The 26,191-nt window shown below is 41.6% G+C and overlaps 1 protein-coding gene across 1 annotated transcript in view; it reads right to left on the reverse strand.

The window, feature by feature from the left end:
• Nucleotides 1-8,575: 8,575 nt before the first annotated feature.
• CLCA1 (chloride channel accessory 1) overlaps nucleotides 8,576-26,191 on the reverse strand; it is a 31,466-nt gene continuing 13,850 nt past the window's right edge. Inside the window, exons 6-14 of the mRNA XM_009424615.5 lie at nucleotides 23,395-23,613; nucleotides 22,211-22,438; nucleotides 19,825-19,999; nucleotides 17,621-17,727; nucleotides 15,386-15,601; nucleotides 14,536-14,797; nucleotides 13,300-13,470; nucleotides 10,148-10,387; nucleotides 8,576-9,305 (exon numbers count right to left, since the gene is read on the reverse strand). Coding sequence (XP_009422890.4) covers nucleotides 8,914-9,305; nucleotides 10,148-10,387; nucleotides 13,300-13,470; nucleotides 14,536-14,797; nucleotides 15,386-15,601; nucleotides 17,621-17,727; nucleotides 19,825-19,999; nucleotides 22,211-22,438; nucleotides 23,395-23,613 — 2,010 coding nt within the window. The 3' untranslated portion in view covers nucleotides 8,576-8,913. The remainder of the gene's footprint in view (nucleotides 9,306-10,147; nucleotides 10,388-13,299; nucleotides 13,471-14,535; nucleotides 14,798-15,385; nucleotides 15,602-17,620; nucleotides 17,728-19,824; nucleotides 20,000-22,210; nucleotides 22,439-23,394; nucleotides 23,614-26,191) is intronic.

Genomic DNA, 26,191 nt, shown 5'->3' on the forward strand with positions numbered 1-26,191 from the left:
TCAATGACATAGGATGGAAGCTTTAAACAAACCACATTAGATCATAGGGGTAACAGCCTAGCTTGGAAGTTGCAAAGGGGAGCTTGGAGAATATTTCTCTCTACGCTCTTTTGATGCTGGATACTTGGATATTAAGAGAAGTACCAACATCTGGAACAGATTGACCAGATTTACTCACTCACTTAATTGACTTATCAGAAGCTAAGGCCATTGTGGGTCAATGATGGCATAAGGCAAAAATTTGGCTTATTTTATCACCTATGAAAATACAGATCCATTTCGCAATAAACTTTCCTATAACCCAGAGTACATAAGAATGTTTTCTCTTTGTTGTTCTCTACTTTCTATCTTATCTACATGTTAACATTTACCTCTTCTCCAAAGTCACATGGTATGCATCTCTGGTTTACTACCATATCCCATGCTACATTTTACTGAGTTCACCCAAATGGGAAATTAAAATCTCAGTGAGTGACTTATTGAAAAATTTCCAGGCGAAATCCATGGTAACCATGTTCTACGAAGTTGGGACCTCAGTCTCATTTGCCACAAAGTGGCCTTCTCATCAGCTAAGTGCTTGGTTTGGTTTTGTAACATTCAGAAAAGGACTCCAAACTGACCCTTGCAGAGCTTATAGCTTGCAGTGAACGCCAAGAATGAGTTCTCAGACGATTCTAGCTGAGCGGAGCGGGGGACCACTCTTCTGAGAGAGAATGTCACCCCAGAATCCATCCGCCAAGTATTTATTGAAAGGGCTTGTTAAACTACAAACATCCACTAGATGGCCTCTTGAGGTCGGGTCGTGAGGCACTTATGGCCTTGTAAAAGCATTCAAACCACATTCTCAGGAGGCTGTTTTCAGCCTTCCTTATGACACACTCCACTCCTTGTCCTGTTTTCAGGGTCAAGGAGTTACATTTCCATGCACAAATAACATACACACAGTGCCTCCGTCTTTTTCCATGCCCCTACCTCAAATGCCTTGTACACAAGCTTGAATGTGTTGCCATGCACCCCCGACGTCTCCCCCTTCTTTAATTCTTAGAGCGTGCTGGTCATCCAATGCAAGGTAAACTTCTATCGTTCTTCCCTGGTCGTCGATGCGCTGGGTAGCAGCACAGAACCATCTGCAGATGTCTAGCAAACAGATACAAGAAAGAATAACTATAGCGGCCATCACCCAGATGCGCATGTTTAACCCAGACAACCAAGTGTTTGGGTTTAACCATTGAAAGCCTTCTTGAAATTGCTGAAGGGTACTTGTTTGTGATTGCTGTGACCATTCTTCAAGTTGTTTCTTCAACTCACACTTAGGAGTAGAAACTTGAGAAGACAAATGGTCGTGATAAGCCCCTTGCAGATGTGTGTTCACTCTCTCCCAAGCATATTGGGAGCTATTATGCGGCAGAAGTGAGACACAGATAGAATTATATTGCCAATCACAATGTAAATTTTGACAGGAAATGAATGCCTGCTGCTGATTCCCTAGCTATTTTACAGTGGCTTTAAGAGCCTCCAGGCGAGACAGAATAGTTTTATCAATATTTACCTGTTCTTGAAATTCATGGGTTACATTATATACAATGTGGTTCACCACTGAGGCTGTGTGAATAGATTCTGTCAGAGAAACAGCCACAGTAGCGGCAGTTGCTAATATAATAATAGCTGAGACTAAAAAGGCAATTAAAGTGGCCAGAAATCTTTTTTTCTGAGTATGAGACAGTGCTTTTCTAAATAGCTGCAGAGTGGAATCTCCTTCCCAGCTCCTGGTTAAATTTATGGGCAGCCACAATTCTGCACGCCATTTTACAATCATGACATAGGTTATATTCAACTGTGTAATGTTTTGATGAGACAAGCATGTAGCATACCAACTACTGGAAGAGACTTTAATACTATAAAAGGATTGATTCTGCTCTATGTTAGGAACACCTTGCCCAAACAAAAGTATATAGGGGTGCATAGTACAAATCAGGACTGTGTCAGTAACATTATTATGCAAAGAGAGGGTATAGTTGCCACCACTAGTAATATACTCACCACGTGAAAGAACCCATTCAATAAAAGGAAGTCCTAGTCTCCAAATTTCGGTATGAGCAGGGCTTAAAGCCTGTTTCCCTGTTAGTTATAATATTGGTCCTGAAAGCCCATACTCTGACCAGGTGACAAAACTATTGGAAGGACTCCAAATCCAATAGTCTGATTGGCACACATAAGATTACCACGGGGACCCCATTATCAAACAGAGGCCCTTGATGTGGCGCAGGCTGTCTGCGCAGTGAACACTGGACGACATCAAACTTATACTGTCAGTCTCTACTCAGATGGCATATAGGAAGATCAGACCCTTGTGTAGCTTCATTAGAGACCTCAGTAAGATTAGTGGTAACAGCAGAAATAAAGGTCAAGTTCGCAAGCTTAGTATCCCTTTTGGACTGATGGTAAAGATACTCCTGAAGATTGAGAATGACACACTTATCATGTGCTATTGTGGAAAAACAAATAGGGGGATTGCTAGACAATAAAATCAAGGAGTAATTAAGTTTAATCCATCCCAAATTTTCAGTTAAGGGGTAAGACAAGAGCATCCATCGACCTCCTATCCAAGAAGTGTCATTAGATGACAAAGGTGGGTCAGCATCCCACCATGTAATAACATTAAAAACACGGGGATTTAGAACATGACTCCAATAAACATGTTCTTGAGCTGATCCCACTTGGCAAAGTATACGAATTACCAGCCACCCCAACATCCATGTCTGTCTTACTTTCTCAGAAGTTTCCCCAGTTGCCACAGATACATAAGAAACCGATTCTCTGCAGTTGCATGGGCTTCCACAGCTGCAAGCAGGATAGATGCCTGTTGATCCAATCTCTTTAGCTGTCCCCAGGTAATGTTAGGTGACTTCTGAGTCATCATTGTCATTATTGGTTGATTCTCCGACAGGTCCTAGTCTCGAGAACAGAGCCCCATATTCCCTTTTTTTTGTTTATTAAGATATATTTTAAGAGTTTGATGAGCTTATTTAACAATGGCCTGACTGGCTGAGTTAGAAGGAATATCAGTTTTGTGTTGTATGTGCCAAAGTTGCAATGCATATGCAAATTGAGCACTAAGATAGTAAGGTCCATTATCAGTTATTATAGTGTGTGGAAAGCTTAGAGTTATAATAGAGTTAAACAAATTAGCAAATGCATCTTTAGTTTTTTTCTCCAGTCTGGGGGGTAGCATGTATAAGGCCTGTATAAGTGTCCATGGTAACGTGGAGAAATTTAAAACTTCCAAAGGATTGTTGCTGAGTAACATCAGTTTGCCAGATAGTATTAGGCACCAGACCTCGTAGGTTGGCACCAAGCCCTAAGGAAAAAGGGGAAAGAGAATGCTGTTGGCAATCAGGACAGTTTTAATAATCATGTGAGCTTAAGCAAGTGTCAAATGAAACTGTTGTTTAAGACTGCGGGCGTTCTGATGAAAAACAGCATGATCAGCTTGAGCTCGCAAAAATGCAGGAGAATCTGCAAACCACATCTGTGGTCGTACCGGAGCATCAGCTCAAGCATTCCTTTCTGACAAGGGACCAGATAGCCCAGAATGAGAGCGAATATGTGTGATGTAAAGAGGGTGATGACTGGCAAGGAGGAGTCTTGCGCTGCAAGAGACAAAGCTAGTAGGGGTTCATTAGTAATGCCCTTCACATGTGCAAGATCTAAATGAGTAATACTATACACCGCATAAGTGGAATCACTAAGTATATTTACGTCTTGGTGAGGAAAATTTGTAAGGCCAATATCAAGGCACCTAACTCTGCCTGTTGTGTAGTTTTTAAAATGCTCCTGGATTCTGTACTGCCAGTTTTGCATGGCATCTTGCCACACTATAGCTGCTTTTCCAGTTTTTCCTGAACCATCTGTAAAGAGAGTGATGGCATGAAGTAAAGGCTCAGAGACAACAATAGATACAAATTTCACAGGCATAGTTTGTAAAAAGTTCAGGAGCTTAGAGGCTGGTAAATTGAAGCTGATATTACGAATAAAGTCAGCCATTGCTACTTGCCAATCAAGATCACGAGCTAAGAGAGTATGAAATCGTTCCTTGCTTAAAGGTAGGAAAGAGTAGCAGGGTCATATCCTGACAGCTGGACGCAACGTTGGCGTCCCTTTATGAGAAGAGAAGCTATTAAATCTGTTGTCTTTTGTGTATGTTTAGAGGGATTATGAGACAGGTACATAACAGATGTAAAATACAGAGATGGCAAAAGATAAAGCCTACCTGTTAAACTAAGGCATGGAAGCGATGGATATTTTAAATGATTTTTACTATATTTTGGCCCTTGAAAGTCATTAGAATGTGACTGCAAGTCGCCAGGATAATAAACCTGCATTGAGTTAGCTTAAGTATGTAAAAAAAAAAAAAAGAAAAGAAAAAACCCCAAAAAACTTTTTAAAATGTCCTTTGGTGTTGGCCATTTTCCTGCATCAGCCTTTAGATGGAATGTCTTAGAAGTGAGCTTGGGAAAGTAGGGCTGTGGCCAGTTTCTTTTATTCGGTCTGGGCTCCTTAGGTAGCTTCTGTTTTTAACAGCTTGCCACTTGTTGCTGCCCTTACTCTGAAAGAAAGGAAGGAAGACTACAAGTGGCAGTAAGAGGCCAAAGAATGACCGGGTGGTAAAGTGCGTGTGTAAGCGCAGAGGCTGGAGGGAAGAAGGTAACCGGCTGGGAGAAAACCACTCCGCTTATCTTCTAGGCCACCTACGCCTGAAGCCAACCCTGTTAGGTAAGGTACTGAAAATAGACTGCGCTTTTTATTATTTTTACCACCCTCAAGCAGAGAGGCTCAGGGGAGGAGCAGACAGGCAGCGCAGTGTCTGCTTTGAAGTTTCTTAGCCCCAGTGTTTTTAAACATTTTATAAAAAAGCGAAACAAACATTCCTTACTGCTGCGTCTTATCTTCTGACGATGACAGCAGCTGGCAGAGCTCATCCACCTCAGCCTAGTTAGCATTTAGCATATGGCTACCGGAGAGCGTCCCTTATTAGCGGGCTCCTCCCCCAGGGCTCTGTACTCTAGGCTCCTCCGCACTACTTTGCCCACCTTAGGCTAGTAAGGTCGGGGTGCACATGGACTGTTTCTTAGCCCTTTCCCTAGGGGGCCAGGGAAGACAACTGAGACATGCGAGGGGTGGCAGGGAAGGGCAGAAGTAGGAAAAGCAGCAGCACAGCAAGCAGCAGGCCACTTCCCGGGCACGGTTACTAAGGCATGTGACCATGGTGAGGCGGATCCTCAGGACCCGGCTGGAGCTGCCTGCAGCCACCCGAAGACTCGGTCTGTACCTCTTGACCTCTCCTCCATCACCACAAACCCAGAAAGGGGCAACCTGCCCAGACTGCAAGTGACTAAATGGGCACTCCATGGCATCTTAGCAACTCTCCTGCCCCAGGCCTCTGTGGGCAGCAAGAAAGCCAGAGCTATCTAGGATAAAACCCAGGAGGCAGCATGTAAGTTCCCCTTATACTCCAGGGAAACAGAAAACCGACAAGGCCAGAAAGGCTGATGCTGGAAGTAGGAAATGAGAACTTGCGTATTAGGAAGACAATCATACTCAGCCACTTTCCTTCCCTCTTGGAGGGACCCCTCCAGCAGGGAAGTTTGTCAAGGAGAAGCGGACACCCGATCATACAGATGTTCCCTGACCGGGGGTCTTATCTAAGAACCGTCCCTTGGGCAGTCTCCAATCTCCTTAAGGGGGATGGGAGGCGCTGTTGGCTGAACGGGGCCAACAAATGCAGGTCCCTTTAAGGGTGGAGGAAAGGAGGGCAATGGCTTTTCTATAGGGGGAGGAAAAGGCTCTGGTCCGTCCTTATCCTCACTAGAAAAAATATCCTGCTCATGTCCTACGGAAGGGAATGAAGTAGAGAGAGGAGCACCCCCCTGCTGCTCTGGTTCCTGTTTTTCCTCACTGGAAAAAATCTCTTCTTTATTCCCCATAGAAGGGAATGAAGAGGGGAGAGGAATCTCTCCCTTTAAATCTTCTGAATTCCTTTCAGGTAGAGATAATGGGCGGTCTGACTCACCGCAATCTGGCAGATAAAGAGGATACAACGCAGAGCGTACCAGCGCGCCCAGGTGGTCAAAATAGTAACATTTGCTCATATCCTCTTTTCAGGCAGCGACCTACCTGCTCCCACTCTAAATCTAAGGTTCCTTGATCAGGAAACCAAGGGCATCCCTGCCGAATTAAAAGCATAAGCTTGTGTAGAGCTCCAGGCTCTACAGTGCACTGGATAGCCTTAAGTAGCTGTTGCACTGTTTTAAAAAATACTTTCTGTTCTTTGGTCATTTCCTGACCCATGATGACCCAACCCCTGGTATTTTACGCGTGGGTCCCGTCCTCCTAATGGGAATCAGGACTGTCCCTTACTGGGATTCCCCAAAAATTAAGGAGTTTTCCTCCTTCACGTGCAACTTCAAGGCGATCACTTCGGGCGCACCACTTGTAGAGTTTATAGCTTGCAGTGAACGCCAAGAATGAGTTCTCAGACAATTCCAGCTGAGCGGAGCGGCGGACCACTCTTCTGAGAGAGTGTCACCCCAGAATCCATCCGCCAAGTATTTATTGAAAGGGCTTGTTAAACTACAAACATCCACTAGATGGCCTTTTGAGGTCGGGTCGTGACACACCTGTGGCCTTGTAAAAGCATTCAAACCACATTCTCAGGAGACTGTTTTCAGCGTTCCTCATGACACACTCCACTCCTTGTCCCGTTTTCAGGGTCAAGGAGTTACATTTCCATGCACAAATAACATACACACAGTGCCTCCGTCTTTTTCCATGCCCCGGCCTCAAATGCCTTGTATACAAGCTTGAATTTGTTGCCATGCACCCCCAACAACCCTCTGCCCATTTGGCTGGCAAAGCAACTGGTTGTGCCCTCAATAAACAGTACTGACTTTGGGAACATCAGGGTCTTCCTAGTCTTGGAACTCTCTACTGTTCAGTTTTTATAACAAATTTATATGTAAGAAATACGGGTCCTAGGAAACAGCCTGAAGGATATGCAATCCATTCACTCCAAATTTTACCTCTGGGGCAAGCTCAAGAGCTAATTGCTAGGCCTGCATTTTTTGGGTCCCTGTATAATTGCCTTTCCTGAACAATGCTGTGGTGTTACTCCTTTGGCTTACAGTGAAGGAAGTAATTAGCCCTATATTAAACTTGTTGTTATGATTACTATACGGTTGCTGCTTTGGCTGCGGCCCTTAACATCACAGTGCCCTAATAAACTGAGGATCCACAGATAAAACTTCTTGTGGGTCTCACGACTAGGAAAAGCCATGCTTCTCCTGAGCTGCTTCTGGCTTGCTTTTCACTATAGACTCTGTTAATCTTGTTACTATATACACTTCATTTGTCCTACCTACTTGTCACAAAGTGAAATATGTGACTTGGCTGTAGCAATTTACAGAACATTATATTATGCATTTGATGTGGTGGTTTTTCCTCTAGTTTCCCCACCCCCCCCCCCCGTATTCTTTATAGGTTTATACCTGAGCACTTCTTCTAGTTTTTATCATATATTTTATTTCTTTATTTTTATGTTTATTGCATGTATCACTAAGATGGCTCAAATCTGGTTTTGAAATAAGAAAGGTCTACAAATAAAGAAATTTTGAGTCTACACAGAAATGATATGCTAGATATTTTGTTTTCAATCATAAAGAGAGCCACCCACATCTTGAACTCATTGTACTAATAACTGGGAACTCGAAACAATTTTCAGAGGAATATCTACACCTGCAGGCACTGGAATCTGTGACTAGTCCTTCACGAGGACCGCCATACTGCTAGGCCTACACTTGCAATGCTTTTTCCTCTTCTTCTCCTTCCCCTTTCATTTGTCATGCTGCTGGTCTTTCTCACACTTATTAAGGTCTTCATGTGGTTCTTAAAGACCCCCTTCTCAAGCATATCTCTGAGCATATCTGCCTCCTGATTTCAAAAATAAATCCTCAAATGCTCTTTTTAGTGTACAGGAGAAAGGCCAATGCTTACTCATCTTTCTATCCTTAGAACCTAGCATTGGCCTGGAAAATAATAAGCAGCTGGTGAACATTTGTTGAAAGAACTGAATTACATTAAATAAACTAATGCATATAAGGCATTAGTCGGGCCCTTGGACAAAGTACACAATAAATGTTTATTTCTCAATCACTTTCCCTTCACACCTGGCCTGAAGCTACCTTTCCCACCTTATCCCCACTGCCATGGCTTAAAGCATCACTAACTCTTGTAATTTCATGCACATAACGTTCATTTCTGTGCCTAGGGAACTTTCATTGTGCTGTTCTTTCTTTCTTCAATGCCATCTCTTCCTTAAATGCACCATCATTGCTCAAATTTAGAGAAAATAAGACATATTCCTGGTGATGCTGGTCCAAAACTCCTATAAAACGAGCCATGTCTTTTATATTTAAATACTTTAGATTGGTCTTTTCTTCACCAAAAGAAATCAAACAACTTTTAGCAACTCTGTTAGATTTCTGCAAATGCATGTTGTTTTTAACTGGCAAAGCTCCTTAAAACAAATAAAAACATACTTCCATTTATTGATGCAAGCCCTGTTTCTTTCTAGTATTTAAATTCATTAATAAAAGACTCGATTATTACATTTTTGGGTTTGAATGGATAGTTTCTATGCATGTATACCCAGTTGTTTAGCATTTTATTTTATCGCCCCATACAGGAAGTCTAAAATACATTTAGTATATCGCCCCCTACAGGAATACATTTAGTATAAATGTACTATATACATTTAGTATATCGCCCCCTACAGGAAGTCTAAAATACATTTTAGAAAATTTTATAATCAAAAAAAGGGTGAATGATTTATTTTATTTATCTGACAAAAATTCAGCCCTAGGCTATTGACAGCTGCAGTTCTCCTATCCACTTCCACATAATTTTTAAAATGTGAATGCCAGGAATGGTGCTGTTGATATGAATATTAGGACAAGGAGCAGACGTTTCATCAGGACTAGGTGTCTCTGGCGGAGTCTGTGGAGGAATAAACAAAGATACTCGTGCAATGTTGGATATTTCTGATTTCAGATCGACCTTATCAACAGCCTGAATAGCAATGAAAAGATCTGTGCCATTTTCAAAAGTAATGTTTTCTGGTTTAAACAAAAAGACTTCCTCAGAGTTGGCTTCCTTTGGGATGAGAGCAGTAGTATTCACTTGAAGAGATTCATTGAACTTGTCTCTGATATCAAGAATACTTGTACTTATTCGAATGATATACTTGTGAGCTAAAAAGAAAAAAGAAGAATGTGACTTTAATTCTGAAATCTTAAAGAAACTTCTTAAGCAGTAGAGCTTTAAAAAATATTTAAAAAGCTTTAAAAGTCTATGAGAAATTATATCATCACCCCATAAGGTTCCCAAATAAATGAACTGATGGTCCTGTTTACAAGGGTTACTATCTCTTTTACATTCTTGTTTGTATATAATGACACAGTGATAAGCGTAAAACTGGATTGGGCATGACGTAAAGCCTTGGTCAGCATTTCTAGGCATAGTGCCCGGCAGAAAGAAGAGACTGTTTAACAACTGTTTATTGTTTTATTATTTATAGAGGCAGTTTGCACCAATGCTTCTCAAACTGTAATGTGTGTACAAATCACCCAGGGATCTGAAAATGCAGATCTGAAAACACTTTCTAACAAGTGTTCATGGTATCTACATGCTGCAGTCCACAGACCGCACTTTGAGAGAGAAAGTCTGGTAGGACCTGAGGTTCCTTCCAGAAGAGCTCTGCTCTGCAGACATCTATGCTCTATTTCCAGTTCTTCCCCAGGAGTCACTGCTACCCAGAAAATGGAGTTTGTCAAAGGACAGTTTGGCAAGATTTCAGAAACAAAGTGAGGTTTACCTTTCCTGGCTGAAGCCTCTTACTCCCAAAGTATACCAGTTTTTCAGGTTTTAAATCTCTCTTCTTTAAATACATTTATCCCTCATTTCAAAGGACCGGCAAGATCCCTCCTGCCTTCTGCCCCCTAAGTATCAGAACACGGCTGCCTGCCTCACCCGCTTCTGCTCTTCTACTTGGCTGGTAAACTCCTTTACAGGGTCCATACCAGGTTCAGCTCACCTGTTCCACGGTCATAATCATCCCCAGGAGCTGTCCAAGTCAGATTAATGAGACTGCCCCCGTGAATTTCCGCCTTCAGGTCGGTGATTTGGCCAGGTGGGAAGAGATCAGGTATGGGAGCATTTGGGACATCAGAAGCCACAAATGAGCCTCCCGAGGATGTTCTGCTGAAACACACTTGCTTGTGTTGAACATCATCCTTATTAATTTCAGGTCTTGGTGGATTCCATTGTATTTCATCTGCATTAAAAAAAATACTCAAAATATGGTAAGCAACACCACTAAATGGTGACACCTCCGTCTGTTTTCTTATCAGATCACCCTCTTCCTGTTCCCCACTTCTGCTTCTTTCCTTCCACACACAGAATTAATTTTAAATATTTGGAGACAAGACCACAAATATGGTTTCATCAGAGGGAAAAGAGAAAACAGAGAATCACAGTTTTTTTTTTTTTATCTCTTAGATATTTCCTGGATATTTAGTGGAATAACCTTTTGGAATTTATTTTCATGACATTTGTCCTGAAATTGCTTATTTTCCCATCTTTTTGCCCATCCTGATCTTGTCTTTCCACAAGGTCAGTTTAAATACTACATCTGTTTTTTCCTTCCTTCCTTCCTTCCTTCCTTCCTTCCTTCCTTCCTTCCTTCCTTCCTTCCTTCCTTTCTTTGTTTTTGTTTTTGAGATGGAGTTTCGCTCTTGTCATCCAGGCTGGTGTGGCGCGATCTTGGCTCACTACAACCTCTGCCTCCTGGGTTCAGGTGATTCTCCTGCCTCAGCCTCCTGAGTAGCTGGGATTACAGGCATGTGCCACCACACCGAGCTAATTTTTGTATTTTTAGTAGAGATGGGGTTTCACCATGTTGGCCAGCCTGGGCTCGAACTCCTAACCTCAGGTGATCCACCTGCCTCAGCCTCCCAAAGTGCTGGGATTACAGGAGTGAGCCACTGTGCCGGGCCTAAAGACTAAGTGTTTTAATCCTCAGACTGCCTCAAGAAATGTATTCCTCCTAAATAATAGTGTGAGTTTCATTATCTTTCCTATTTATTTGGCAACTAATCAACTGGACCTCCAAGAATGCCTTGATTGTTTATGCATATTTCTTTCACTTTCTTGATGTTTGTATTTCATTTTTCTTATTACATTTCAGTTTTTAATGAAATGTTTTATGTTAGGGTTCCAAAATTTTGTGCTTTTGAAAGACTTCTCATTTTCTCAGTGAATGCATAGGAATCTAGTTCTTGTAGTGATCCCAATTTCATTCACATTCTTGTTGAAGACATGTATAAAAGTAATCCTGGAATTTAAAAAATACCCTGGTCTGTTCAATCTGTAGAGTTCTCAGGTTCTCTTTTCTTTTCAATAAAAATATCTCATAAGATCCTAACATGGCATTACTTAGAATTTGTTTTCTCATAAACTCTACCTCTTTATAGAATTTTTATCTGTTAAAGACCGTTTAATCTTCATAGCCATTAATCTGGTCTTGGCAAAGATGAAGTGAATGCTCTAGCAGGTTCAGGGTTCATGTTGAAAGCACCAGTAGAGACTGCCATTAAGACTTATCGAGGGATAGAGGGAAGAACATGGCCTTCTACTGTTATGCCAGGCACTAACACTATTAGTTATATGAACCCATAAGCTCTCTAGCTTCTGTTTCCCCATCTTTAAAAAGGGATACTTACAAGAATGAAATATATTACTGTAAGTAAAATGCTGCGATAAGGCTAGACTTAGCCACTAAACCAGTCCTCTTCTGCCTCCTTCCCCTAACTCAAAAAGCAGTGGCATGGGCTGGGCACGGTGGCTGACGCCTGTAATCCCAGCACTTTGGGAGGCCGAGGCGGGCAGATCACAAGGTCAAGAGATCGAGACCATCCTGGCCAACATGGTGAAACCCTGTCTCTACTAAAAATACAAAACTTAGCTGGGCATGGTGGCACGTGCCTGTAGTCCCAGCTACTCGGGAGGCTGAGGCAGGAGAATCACTTGAACCCGGGAGGTGAAGGTTGCAGTGAGCTGAGATTGCGCCACTGCACTCCAGACTGGTGACAGAGCAAGACTGTCTAAAAAAAAAAAGAAATGCAGTGGCATCTTTTAAAACATTTCCCTCTATTATCACCTTTGCATGAGGGACACCATGTGTCTCTGAATCCTCTCTTCACTAAGCACACACCCAAGTAAAGATGACAGTGGGAAGGTTCTCAAAGGAGCTCTTCTCCTTCCCGCACACCAACCTCAGGAAAAAGCCTGCCCAGGACAGGGTGGAGATTGATGGAAGACTAGTCCTGGAACCCACTGGGACACAAACTTGGTCTCAATTCCTTCTCTAGTCCAGGGCAAGTGTTTGTAACCAAAAGTGGTATGGGACTGTCTGTTTCATGGACATAATTTTCCCACGTGCTTACACGTGGGCTCAGTGTGCTGGCCTGCATGAAATTCATCTACTATGCATCCTGGCCTGAGCAGGAGGAGAAAAGAGGAAAGACAGACAGTGGACTTGGATAATGATATTGATGTAGATAACAAACCCTAAATTATTACTTTTTTATTCTGTGGAACAGATTCATTAGGATAAATTAGAAATGCTTCAATGGAAAGAACTTCATTAGAAGTGTTTTTAAAATAATGATAAAACCTTTATTAAACCCTATTTACCAGGAACAGTTTGTTAGATGTGTTTAGTTATTTATTCTGTGTGACCATCCTATGAGGTAGCTGCCATTATTATCCTTATTTTACAACAGAGGAGAGTGAAGTACAAAAAGATTACACAAAATACTGTATTTGATAGAGGGCTGGGCTTTGAAGTAAGGCAGTCAAAAGCTATGTTCTATCCGGTGATTTTCAGCTGGAGGCTAGTTTGCCCCCCCTAAGGGTTAGTGGACCACATATGGAGACAATTTGGATTGTCATGACTAGGGAATTGCTATTGACAAATAATGGATAGAGGTTAAGGATGCTGCTAAACATGCCACAATGTGCAGGATAGCCCTCCACAACAAAGGATTGTCTGGCTCAAAATCTTAATAGTGCCAAGGTTGAGAAACCCTGATTTAATCATGCACCATTCTGCCCCACAGGCTTAATAGTTTCCTCTTGAAACCAATGCTTTTGCACAAGCCAGGTGTGTTATTACAAATTACTTACCATTCTCAATCCAGCCAGGTATGTACAGTGCTCCACTCTGCTGGGGTATCACCCTCCGTCTGGCTGCGTTAACTCCTCCCAGAGCCCGCACTTTTACACTGTATCTACCATTCGTGTCATAAGTTGTGAAATACCTTGAGTAGACACCGTCATCCTTAGTAGCATCGGCACCTTGATAAAGAATGAAGGAATTAATAAATATCCTAAAGGTAACGGGGAGGGTATTTGTATGTTTCCAACTCATATGTAGGCTATGAATTTTAAAAGCAACAAGAAATTCAGCATTAGCTCCAAGAGACCTTAAGATTTTGGCGTGTTGAGGGTAAGGCTTACTTCTTTTATCACTGTGTGTGGTTTTATGTATACATTCTGTCTTCTTGAATTGTTGACTTTCTTTTGAAATCTAAGATGGTATAGTTTCTGTGTTACACCCAATGTAGCACAAGGTAACTACTCAATAAGTATCTGTTGAACTAAATTAAACTGCTATATGCAACTGTGGAAGAAAAAAATGTTGTATGATTATTTAATAAAATTCATGACTTCTCCCCAGGGTAGATTTAGGTGGGAAATTCATCACAGGATTCATTCTATTAAGGTTACTTGCTTCACAGTAAGCAGACATGTTTTTTTTTTTTTTTTAAACTGTAGAATTCTCTTTCTCTCTCTCCCTGATAGACTTCTTAAAGACAAGAATAATGGGCAGAATTTTCACTTTTGGGGCAAGCTAATATAGAGTCTGCATAGATACAGGAATCATATAGGACTGTGCTTGAATCTATCTCTGCTGCTTTCTAAATGTGAAAGCCTCAGTGAAGATATTATAAAAACAAAGGTTATATATGTCTTTGTACATATGTATTTGTGTATACACACACACACACACTCATATGTGTGTATGTATGTATGTGTATATACAAAGCACCTAACACAATATGGTTATTAATTTTCCTCTTTTCCTTTTTTGGGGGTTGTGGAATACCCTACGGCAACTCCCCAGAGACTGAATCTATTGAGCTTGAGCTGTTAATGTGTTTTGGGCCTTGCAGAAGCCTTCATGTTTTCCAGCATTTTGAAATGTAGGAATTGTGGGGAAATGGAGAACTCTCCCAACCAGACCTCAGTGCTGTGCTGCCTTGCCTGTCTAACTGCCCTCACCAGACCATGCGCTCTTGGCATTCCCTGGTTGCTTCTTGGAAAAAGAAATAAATATCTTCCAATTTCTTGGGTTATTACCTGCTCCATTATCCAGTAGTTCCAAGGTAACTGTTTTTCCATTCACTGATTCAATCAGGGCTGTGACACTGGCCCTGAGAATTGGGGAGGCTCCTTGGCGAATATTTGCATAAACTATCAGAGGGCTGGGGAATTTGCTGGTGTCCTTGTTCGTTTTGGAAGTCACTGTAATTGGAGGCAGGGTAGCATTGGACGCACGGGACGTGACAGTCAGGGTCAAGGTTTGTGAGCTTGCTTGCAGACTGTATTTCCAAGTGCCAACCTGACCAAAACACATGTAAACATTTCCAATGAATAACTTCAGGTGACACAGACCTGACTTCAATGTCACGTACAGGAAAAGCCTCTGATACAAGCATGTTGGAAGCATATCTAAGAAGAGGTGTGCATGTTTGATACTCTGTCAGCCACGGGGAGCTTCAGTGTGTTTGAACTAACTATATCATTCCCATTGTCAAGAAAATTCCACGGCGGGTGGGAGGGGGATGGTGAGGTCTGAAAGCTATATGCTTATTGTTGCCTTGGTTTTATGAGAGACAAGTCTCTGAGATAAAGGAAATAACTTTTATGATCCCAAAATGTCGAGGATCATTTTGCATTCTTGATTACTATGTAATTTGAAGGTTCTCCATTTAGTACCTGGACAAAATATCACCTATTTCCTTTGTGTTTACTTGCTGGCATACTGAGTGATTTTCATTGGATGGAGATTTTTTTTCCTCGTTCTCTCTTTGATTCAATACTGACTCTCCTTTTAGCAACCACCAGCATTTAAAATGCTACAATTATTCTGTAAAAACTTTATTTTATCTTGTTGAATTATGAGAAAGAAAAAAAGCTGACTCCATACCTTAGCAATGCCTGGGATTTGGAGGTAGGCCATTTTGGTGTTTTTGTCCACTACAAAGCCACCTTGCTTCTGTCCACTGGGATCCCAGAGAAGGATTTGGGGAGGCTGCGTTGTCCAGGTGATAAGAAACAAGGTGTCCTTTCCCACGGTGCTGTCCACTATCACTGTGCCATTCATCCACTGGCTGTTCTGGAGGGTTAATCCCTTACTCTCAAGCTGTTAAGAAAAACAGCTCTTACTTTCTGGAGAATACAGCTCCCATCACATGTTCTTTTCCCTTCTGCCCCTGTCTCCCCAGTGCCCCATTAAAAAGACTTCAGTGATGCCTGAATCCTTGATTTGGTGTTAGGAGCAATTATGATGCAGTTCTAAGTTACCTTTCTAGCCTTAGCTTCCACAATTGTCCTTCCTCCACCCAAACAAGACCACTCCCCAAAAGGTCCTTGTGAATCCCTGACTCTTTGACTTTATTATCATACTCTTTACTTTTCCTAGAAGGCTTTACATTTGACTTCTCCATTTATCTAAGCCTTCTTAGTCTTCTCTGTTTGTCTAAGCCTTACCCATCCTTCAAAATTCAAATATTACTTTCTCCATGAAGGTTTCTCTGCTGTCCATCTCATTTACCAGTTGTAAAAAATCTCCCCTTCCTCTGATCTCCTGTAGGATTTTATTTCTATCAATCCTTCGACATTCATCATATTGTGCTTCGCCGTATATTTATTGGTATATGAAGCTCATCTTATTTATTAGACTATGAACCCTTAAGGGGACTCACTGTGACTTATTTTTTACCCACGCATGGATTGTCTGAATTACCTAATTGCTAAGTCAGGTAGTATTGCAGGCCCTGTGGAGATAAATGACATAAGCCAAGGCCAGCTTGTTTGGAATAGAATGAGGGAGCTGCAGAGTGGGAGTGAGGTAAGGAAGGATTAACAAGGCTTTTTTAGAAAATGTGATTTTGAGGATTATCTCCTAGGTAGCTATTGTCTCAGAGTTAGCACCTATTAGAAGACAGAGTGGGCTGGTCATAGAGTCAGATTTCCTAGTTTCACAGGTAGATCACAAGCTGGCATGTGGAGAAAGCGAAGGGCTATTAGATCTGGTTCTTGTGGCACACTGGTGAATGAGTCTTGCTCATTTCTCCATCTCTCTCTCTCTCTCTCTCTGTTAAGTTTCTTAAATACAAAAATCATAGGCAGAAATTTCCTAAATGTGAACTTGTCCTTTTATCACTTTAATTACTTTTCTAGGAGACATTCCTCCCTTTTCCAAAGCAGGCCCTTGCATTTAATTTTCTAAATCTGAACCAGAATAACCCAGATGGGTATAATTGCTGTCTTCCTAGATTGAATAAATGTTCCATTGGTAAGCCAGAAAGCCTATGGTTTCAAAATCTCTCATTATTAGGCTTTGACATTACAGTTTTCCTTTACCTTTATCTGAACTTTCATCATAAAAGTTATAATTCACACCAGTGTGAATGCTGATTGTTCACTCTCTCTAGTTTAAAAATTAATGTGAATAATTTCTGCAATTACTAAAAAAGAGCATTGAAAAAATACATTTTTTCTTTTTTCTTAATAGTTTCAAGACTTTTAAAAGGCAATTTGGTTTCCTTGAAATTTTAGAACCAGATGGGCCATTGGAAGTTTTCTGTCTATACCTGGTGGAGAAATGAAGGTCCACAGAGGTGAAGTTCTTTGCCTACGTCACATAGTTAATGGCAGACCCAGGACCAAGATCCAGGGGTCTGGACTCACACCGCTGGCTTTTTACAGTACAAAGCACTTTCTGTCCATTATATGTAAATCTTGGCAAACAACAGAAATTTGATGTAATGGAAAAATAAAGCAAGTAATCCCTGGACACTTGTCCCAGAACATTTGTAATTGAGATGATCTACTCTGAAGAAAATTCTGAGCCAATTATATTGCTCTAGTTGCTTGTTCAGAGATGTTAAAAAAGAATTCTTGGACCTATGACATTTTATCTGCTGATTTCTGTGAGGAAGTCACTTGGTATTGCTTCCAAACAAGTAGACACTAATTGCCTTGTTTAAATGAGTAGTGTTGCATTTTAGGAATAATGTTTAATATCAAGCTGGACCTTCTATTTTCATTTTAATTCAGTACCAGAAGAGTGGAAAACTTAAAACTTTTAGCCATTAAATTCTCCATCTTGGCTATGATTATGCGTAAATATGAAAAACCAAAGATTAAGAACTCCAACCTGGATGGAGCGCTGAGAGACAGCTCCATTTCCTGATGAAAGGGCCCCAAAAGCATCAATGAGGCCATTGTTCTGAACTTGATCTGAAGCATATGTCTGTAAACCTCCTAAAATGCAATTACATTTTCAGAAATTATTTTCCAGAAAGCAACTATTTGCAACATTTTAGCTGTTGTTTAGAGAGCATACAATATAAATATCCCTTTGTGTTATTAAAGTATAAATAGATCAACATCAAATAGGTGCCTACATTAACTCAGAATTTGATACTATTTTTTTTAACTTATTTATTTTTTCTAAGACAGGCTCTCACTCTGTTGCCCAGGGTGGAGTACAGTGGCGTGATCCTGGCTCACTGCAACCTCCACCTTCCAGGCTCAAGCGATCTTCCTACCTCAGCTTCCAAGTAGCTGGGATTATAGGCATATGCCAACATGTCTAATTTTTGTATTTTTTTTTTTTTTTTTTTTTTTTTAGAGATGGGTTTTGCCATGTTGCTCAGGGTGGTGTTGAACTCCTGGGCTCAATCAATCCACCTGCCTTGGCCTCCTAAAATTCTGGGATTACAGGAGTGAGCCACCACACCCAGCCACTAGTTTTTAAATCTTAGTAAATGATAGCTTCAGCAACATCTCAGTCACCTGGCTACTTCAACTATCTGCAAAGCAGCCATGAATCTCTGATATGATTTGATATTAATTTATGATATAAATTGATGTCATAAAATCTACATATTAAAGGTCCTGCACTTTTACATGAGAGAAGTCATTAAGCCATACTCCAGGACTATCGATTTACTCTTATTTGAAACATAATTCCAACAAACGTGGCTTTAGAGTTTTCTTCTAAATGAGGAAAGGCACATATGTGACAGCAGCAAGAAATAACAGTGGACAAAGGGACAGTTACGGAATAGTATATTGTAAAAACAGGATTTTACACCAGGCCAGGCAGTCCTGGGCTATTTAGAATAGGTGTCACTAAGTTAGTTGATGTGAAAGCACTTTTTAACTATTATAATTCCATCTGAACTTAAGGAAATAATTTCAGTAAGGCTGTTGATGCCCCACCCACATCCCCTTACCCAGCCAAGTGCATCTCTTCCCAGCTGCTCTAGGCATTGGCTTATAGCTGCCTCCTCTTCCAGGGAATTATCTTACCAAAAGGGGCCACCCTACCTAGAGAAATAACATGCCCCTCTCCTCTGCCCTGTTCTGACAGTCCACAGCCAAAGACTAATAGACACAATGGTGCAAAAGGCCACCCTCCTGCCTCAAGGTGAGACAAGTCTGTGATGTACTTTCCATTCCAGAGTCCCCTGTGGGCACAGCTAGACTCCGACTAGGTCTGCATCAGTGCTTAGCTCCTTCCCTGGCCCTATCCTTTCCTCCTTCCTTTTCTCCTAAGAGCTCTCTCTCCTATAAATTGCATGGACCCAAATCCCTGTCTCAGGCTCTGCTTCTAAGAAACCCAGCCTAGGACAGGTAGTATTAGGAATAAACAGCTCTGGCATTTTAGTGGCCTCAGAAGGCAACTCAGTATAATAATTGAGATCCACAATATTATCCCTAAGTTAAAAAAGAAAAATATGTGTTCACCTACTCTGCTAAAGAAGCTGGTGACATATGGAATCTATTTTAACCATCTGTCTGTGTATGGGAGTTAGACACACAATACGTGAAGGTTTTATGGAGGAACTGCATTGTATTCCATTTTGGGAGTGATCTTTTGCCTTGTTTAACATGCCCTTTGCCCTTCCCTGCTACTTCTCCTGTTTCTTGAATGCTTCTTCTCCAGGTAAAGTTAAAGCCTCCCTTATTTGTGCTTTATTGTACTTTCTGTTGCTAATATAGCACTTGTGCCATGGTGTTATGTAGTTAGTGGCTTGTCATCTGTCTCCCCTAGGTCTCTTGGCCAGCTGCCACTGGAAAGGAGTGGTTCCTGGCCCGGGAAGAAAGTCCTGAGTCCTCACTAGAGTGCTGTGCTAGTTCCATCTTCTCCAGGCTGCCTTAGTCCTAGACACAAAGCTTTAAAATAAATGGGCAGAGTCCATTCAAACAGTCATTCAGGGGTAAGGGTGGCTAGTTAGCCAGTTAGGTTCTCCTATCTCTCTCCATCCCATCTTTCCCCCACTCCCCAGTTCACTGGAGCTCACAGTCCAGTAGGAGAGACAATACCGGGGATCTCAGCAAATCATCCCTCACCTGTCATTTTGGACAGCTCCTCTAGTTCTTGAGCTGCAGAGGGCCCCAAGGCGACTGTGTGGATGATGGCACCACTTTGTTTGACCTCGTTAAAGCACCCACTTATAGTGTTGTCTTCCCCATCCGTCAGCAGCACAATTTCAGATCCATCGGTTGGATATTTCTTCCTAATCACCTAAGGACAGAATTTAGTGCATGAGTTATCAGACTTAGGGTGGCCAAAGTGTTTATGAAAATTCTGCTTACAGGAAAGGAGAAAAGAGATTCTAGAGGGAATAACCAAAATTGTCTGGGAATGACCAAATATCTGTCTGTCTTGAAATGATACAATCTTAACCCAGCAGCATTCATGGAACTTGACCGCTGTCTTTCCCCTTGGCTAGTCTGCTGCAGAAAGGGATGGTGTGGGATGCAGGGCAACTCTAGGGGTAGACAGCACTGGGGAAACAGCAAAGAAGGTGTTCCTAGTTTTCTTCGCATGGTCTCTCCTTGATAGGCTTTCAGAGCTTCCAAGATGCCTTCAGAAACCATCTCACTTAACGGGGATTACATTGGGGGGATATTAGACCCAGGGCAGACTTTAACTTGCATGATATTCACCAGTCTGACAATACCAGCTATTTATGGCTGGCATTGGTTCTGATTGGTCATTACCTAGGTCACATGAGTTGTCAATATTTTTAACAGCCTTTCTGATTAAAGCAAAACATTTCGTTTCTGTTAATCCTCAGTTCCTAGTTGTCCTGTGACACCTATGTCTCAACTATTCCTGGTATATTTGGATTATTTATTTATTTATTTACATGGTATAGAGAGGATACTCCTTCTGCCAATGTTGAATAAGATTAGGACGGGAGGAAAATTAGATAAAAGAATAATGCTATCTATTTAAGAAGAGAAAGCAAGAGTCCACTCTTCCCCTAAACAGAGTGGAAGGAGAGACTCAGAATTAGGGGAAACAAGAAATCAAGCCTAAGCAGCTCTCTGGCCTAGAATCTCAGATAAGAAGGCGTCCTCTGAAGGTGAAAGGGAAAGCTGAGGGCAGAGGAGGCTTCCGCCTCACTCACTGTTTCAGCTATTAGAGGAGGCTAACTTGACTCCCTAGAAGAGAACAGAACAGTGACTGTTGCTGTTGCTGTGTCGAAGAGCCCAGAGCCCAGAAGCCTGTCAGCTGTGATCACAGTCTTGGCCTTACTAAGCTGCAGGCCAGAGAAGCCCAATTTGGATTTTCTTGTCACACTCCCCATAACTGCTGTGTGTCATGGAAAACAGGCAAATGTTTCCACATATCCTAAAGAGGAGACAGAAGACAGCTGAGTTGAGTGTTGGCAGGTGAGAGAAGGATAATCCTGCCACAGAGGCTGAGGAGTATACAGTATGGCTAGAGGCTGGATGGAGGATAGGGTGGTGCTCAGGGCTCTGCTCCAACAGGGAGAGCCAGGGTGGGGCTGAGTCAGTGGAGGAGGACTACTGGGCCCTGAGCAAGCCAAGAGAACAAGCCAAACTCATATGGCCACAGCAGACACCACTGCAAGGAGCCCAGGGCAGACCTGACCAGGGCCTGCAGCAGGGACTAGCAGGGATCTTGAACACAGTATAAGATCCAAGGTCCTTTGCCTCATCACCCTGAAGCCACATGAGCTTCTCCCACCCCACACCCAGACTCCACTCCAGGGGGCATCCTAAATTCCACTGGTGTACTGCACACTCTCTCTCTCTCTCGCTCTTCTGAATGGAAGATGCAGAATCAGAGGTTCTCTCTTCACCACCACGCCATCTGGCATTAGTCGTCTCCCCTAGGGTCTTGCACAGCAAGGGTTTGGTACAGCACATCAGTGATTTCATTGTCTGTTTTCCTCCCTTATTTGCTCCCTTAGTCAAAGCTTGGGTGGGTGACAGGGGTAATAAAACGCAGATGCATGCGGGCATCTGGAGAAGTGTTTCATAGCTGACTGTGTATGCAATAGAAACCACTTTCAGGGAACTGATCTTCAAAGTGGACCAAAATGGTCAGAGAGACAGAAAGCACTTGAGGAAATGGTCAAGCCCATTGTCCACATCAGGCCATGTGAGCTGGAAACTACATATTCCTGCTGCCACATGGGAAACTGGAACAGCACTATTGAGTGTGATGTGCCCAACTAGCAGGCTTAGGGCAAACCTGCCTAAGACACTGCAAGGTTCTGAGACCTTATGCCTGCCAGCCCCTTTCAACCTCCTATTCTGTTTCATGTGGCTAAATAGTCTCCAAGTAAATATGGAATATTGCTCCTTGGTTATCTCATCCAGTTGGACCCTAGGCATGTATGGAAACACTGGAAATGGAAGTTTGTTAAGCAACATAAATTGCAAACATTCCAAACTACAATAGAAAAACACATCTCACAGTAAATGCCAATCGAAGCCCGCTGCAGATGGACGTCCCTCCTGAAGCTGCTGCAGGTAATCTTTTGGCGAGTGTGTCCCTGTCACTGCCACTGTTTATCTGTATGAGTTCACTTTGTACATGGGCAGCACTGTCAAATGTCACCATCCCAACCCAGGACCCCAGCTCAACTGTCTGCAGCAGGAAAAGCTGGCCTGCTTGATTCAGTCGATTGAGGCGGTTACCAGTCTAAATGGAGAAGCAAAAGAAAAACAGGTTACGTTTAGATGGAAAGACTAATAACAGAAAAGGCCATAGGGAATTTGGAAGTGGCTGCCTTAATGTAGAGCAAATGACCATAAGCTTACTTGAGGCATATCCTATGGGGAAAAAGTTCTTATTTATATTTAGCAGCACCTTTGGGTAGAATTTTAGGGCCAGTGTTTAAATAGTAAAAGATGAAAACAGATTACATAATCATTAAAGTTCAATGCATTAGTAATAATTCTAGATAAGTTCTGTATCAGGTGATACGGTTTGGCTCTGTGTCCTCAACCAAATCTCATCTCAAATTGTAATCCCCATAATCCCCACATGTTGAGGGAGAGACCTGGTGGGAGGTGGGAGGAACATGGGGGCAGTTTCTTCCAGGATGTTCTCGTTATAGTGAGTGAGTTCTGACGAGATCTGATGGTTTTATAAGGGGCTAAGGGGCTCTTCCCACTTTGCACTCTCTCTCTCTCTCTCTCCTGCTGCCATGTAAGACATGCCTGCTTCCCCTTCCACCATGATTGTAAATTTCCTGAGGCCTCCAAAGCCATGTGGAACTGTGAGTCGATTAAACCTCTTTCCTTTATAAATTACCCAGTCTTGGGTATTTCTTTATAGCAGTATGAGAACAGACTAATACATAAGACTATGGACCTATAGACTTATATATTGTCAGTGAAACATTAAAAATGTTAAGCTCATATAATTCATCAGATCTTGGTTCATAAATTGAAAATTAATTCAATTTGGCAAATGAGATAGTTGATGCTGAATCTTTGTTGAACAAAGTTGAAGTGGGCATTTCTGAAGACAATGTTACAGTTGTAACTATTCTGGCCCTCGGGTTATGTTTGTTCCCAACTAGTTCCGAGTCAGGGTCCAGAACATGCATATCTGTGACCAGCATCCAGAAGACCAAGACTCATTGAACATACCGCCATGCTTCCAGATTTGTCAAGGACTAAACACACAATTCTTTGTCCAATCTGCAGCAATGAGAAGGTGGGATTTGGTGGCTGTGTTGTCATAGGAGTGGTTTTCTTAAAGTCCTCAGAATCACGGATCACTTCCCATGTGCTTCGGAGATTGCATTTTTGATTTTGCTTGTTTGGAGCTTCTTTGTTGTGGTTTTGTTCTGTACAGAATTCAACTATCTGAAATTGTCAATGAAATTATATAGATAATGGTAAACTATGTGGTAAAATATTTAATAATTTGTTAGACCTGTCTGCTCTGCTAATGCATAACCTTGGCTCAATTGCACAATCACTGTAGAACAGTGCTGGGGAAAATCACAGTAACAATGCAGATTTCCTACCTTAAACCAGGCCTTCAATCTCATTGGACCCTTAGTGCTCCTCAGCAATCCATTTACCTCCTCTTTTTGGTTTCCTTCCTACTCCTCAAATTTACCATTTCAAGCCATCACTACTCTCTCCATAGCACCCTCTCCAGCATTCCTCTCTTGGAACCATCTTATCTCTCCACCCTTATACCACCAAACTCCACTTCCTTACTTCTCACTCATTTACCAACACACTATATTCCAACCTTCAACTCCCAATGTTCCAGCTCTCTCCAAAATCCACTTGGATGTCTCACATGCTCCTCAAACTCCACATGTTCATTATTGACCTTATCACTTTTCTCCCATCTGCTCCTCCTCCTCAGGTATTTCCTAACTTGATGTTACCACTATGCACCCCATCACCAAAATTAGGAAACTGGAAGTTTTCCTACCTTTTCCCTCCTAAAAAGTACCCAAGACCAATACATTTCACTATATCTCAATTTCATCATCTTTTCTCTATCTCCAATGAAATATCCATCACCCAAGCCATCACAGTCCCTCCCTCAGACGATTGCAGTTTCCTTTGTGACTTTTCCATCTTGTTTCCTCTCTGTTTGGTCCACCTCACAGCTGCCTGAGAGTCTTTCCTCTTACTCCTTTGTTTTAATTGTTCATACATTACAATCCGCTCTTCATATACCAATGGCAAACTCTATGACTTGGAGCTTTGCTTCATTCTCCATTCTCATTCTGGCTGTGTATTCCATGTCTCTAATTTACCCCACTATAGCCTGTCAGTTCCCAAACTTGCCAGCCTTTGGCATCTCTATTGCTCCTCCTCTGTCTTCTACGCTGTAAACTCCACCTTCATGTTCAGCCAAAAAGTCACTTCCAAAATGTTTCTCCATTTTCTACTCTTCCTCCTGAGAATTTCCATTCCACCCTTTATAGCTTCATGGTATCTTGTAGAAATTTCAGTAAGGCCCCTTTAACATTGAAGTGCACTTACTGGACTGTAAATCCATCTGATATGGCTTGGCTCTGTGTCCCACCCAAATCTCATCTTGATTTGTAATCCCCACTTGTCGAGGGAGGGATCTGGTGGGAGGTGATTGGATCATCGAGATGGTTTCCTCCATGCTGTTCTTGTGATATTGAGTGAGTTCCTACGTAATCTGATGATTTTGTAAGCGGCAATTTCCCCTGCATTCTCTCTCTCCTGCCACCTCGTAAGGTGTGCCTTGCTTCTCCTTCGCCTTCCACCATGATGGTAAGTTTCCTGAGGCCTCCCTAGCCATGTGGAACTGTGAGTCAATGAAACCTCTTTCATTTATAAATTATCCAGTCTCAGGTATAGTTTATAGAGGTGTGAAAATGAATTAATACACCATCTATTACAGAAACCTGCTTACTAAATTTTGCTTCCTCAAAATTTAGCCCTAGTGCCTGACATATAACAAAAACTCAATATAACTTTGTTATTTTTTGAGTAATTTTAACCTCTCTGCACCTGAATTATTAAATCTACAAAATAGTGATAGTTATTATGCAGGGAATAAATGAGAATATATGCACTAAGGTCAATACTAACACAGCCAATAAGTGATGGTTCCTTTCCCTTTCTTATGTCATATAACACTTGCTAGTATTTATATCTCTCGCATGTGGGGGATTTTTTTTTTAAGGCATAGTATACAAAAGAAAAGTAACATGATTCCTCCTCTCAGTGACTTTACAATATTATCATTCAATTACAAATCCTAATATCTGGGATCCTATTAATTTAGAAAGTAATCATTAGTTGTACAACATTTTTCTCTTTATGTGCATTTTTCAGGTCATGTGTTTCGGTAATGTTTTTATATTATCAATATGGATACTTTTTAGGAAGAAGACCTGAAAAACATTTGTGTAAACCCCAGGCAGAGGCTTCCACACCTGACTAGGCATCAGATTTAACTCTGTGGCTAATTTAAAATATATAATCTGGGCCTTCTCCTGGAAGTTTCTGAATAGGCCTGGGAATGGACTGCAATGCCAAATTGAAGGACGATGGGCCTGGTGAGCCATGGTGCATCACATTTTAAAAACTTATGCTCTATTCCTGTTGAACAGACTCTTGCAATTTATTGCACCCTCTATTCCAAAAGGAAAATGTAATTTTATATGAGACCGGAAGATAGGAGAGACTTCCCACTGAAGTCAGTTAACTGATGCCTTCAATCTCATTTTGCGCAAAATTTCTGATTTATATATTTAGCAGTAATATCAATAACTGGCCAAGTTCATTTTATGACCAGTTATTCATTAAAAAAATTAAGAATTTTAAAACTATTTAAAGCTATTTAAACTATGTGTAAACTCCCTAATGTAACCAACACTCTTAAAAAGATAGAAAATTTCAGTTAACAACCAAAAGCAAACATGCAGTCTGAAAAGAG

Source organism: Pan troglodytes, chromosome 1, assembly GCF_028858775.2.
Source record: "Pan troglodytes isolate AG18354 chromosome 1, NHGRI_mPanTro3-v2.0_pri, whole genome shotgun sequence".
Taxonomy (NCBI): domain Eukaryota; kingdom Metazoa; phylum Chordata; class Mammalia; order Primates; family Hominidae; genus Pan; species Pan troglodytes.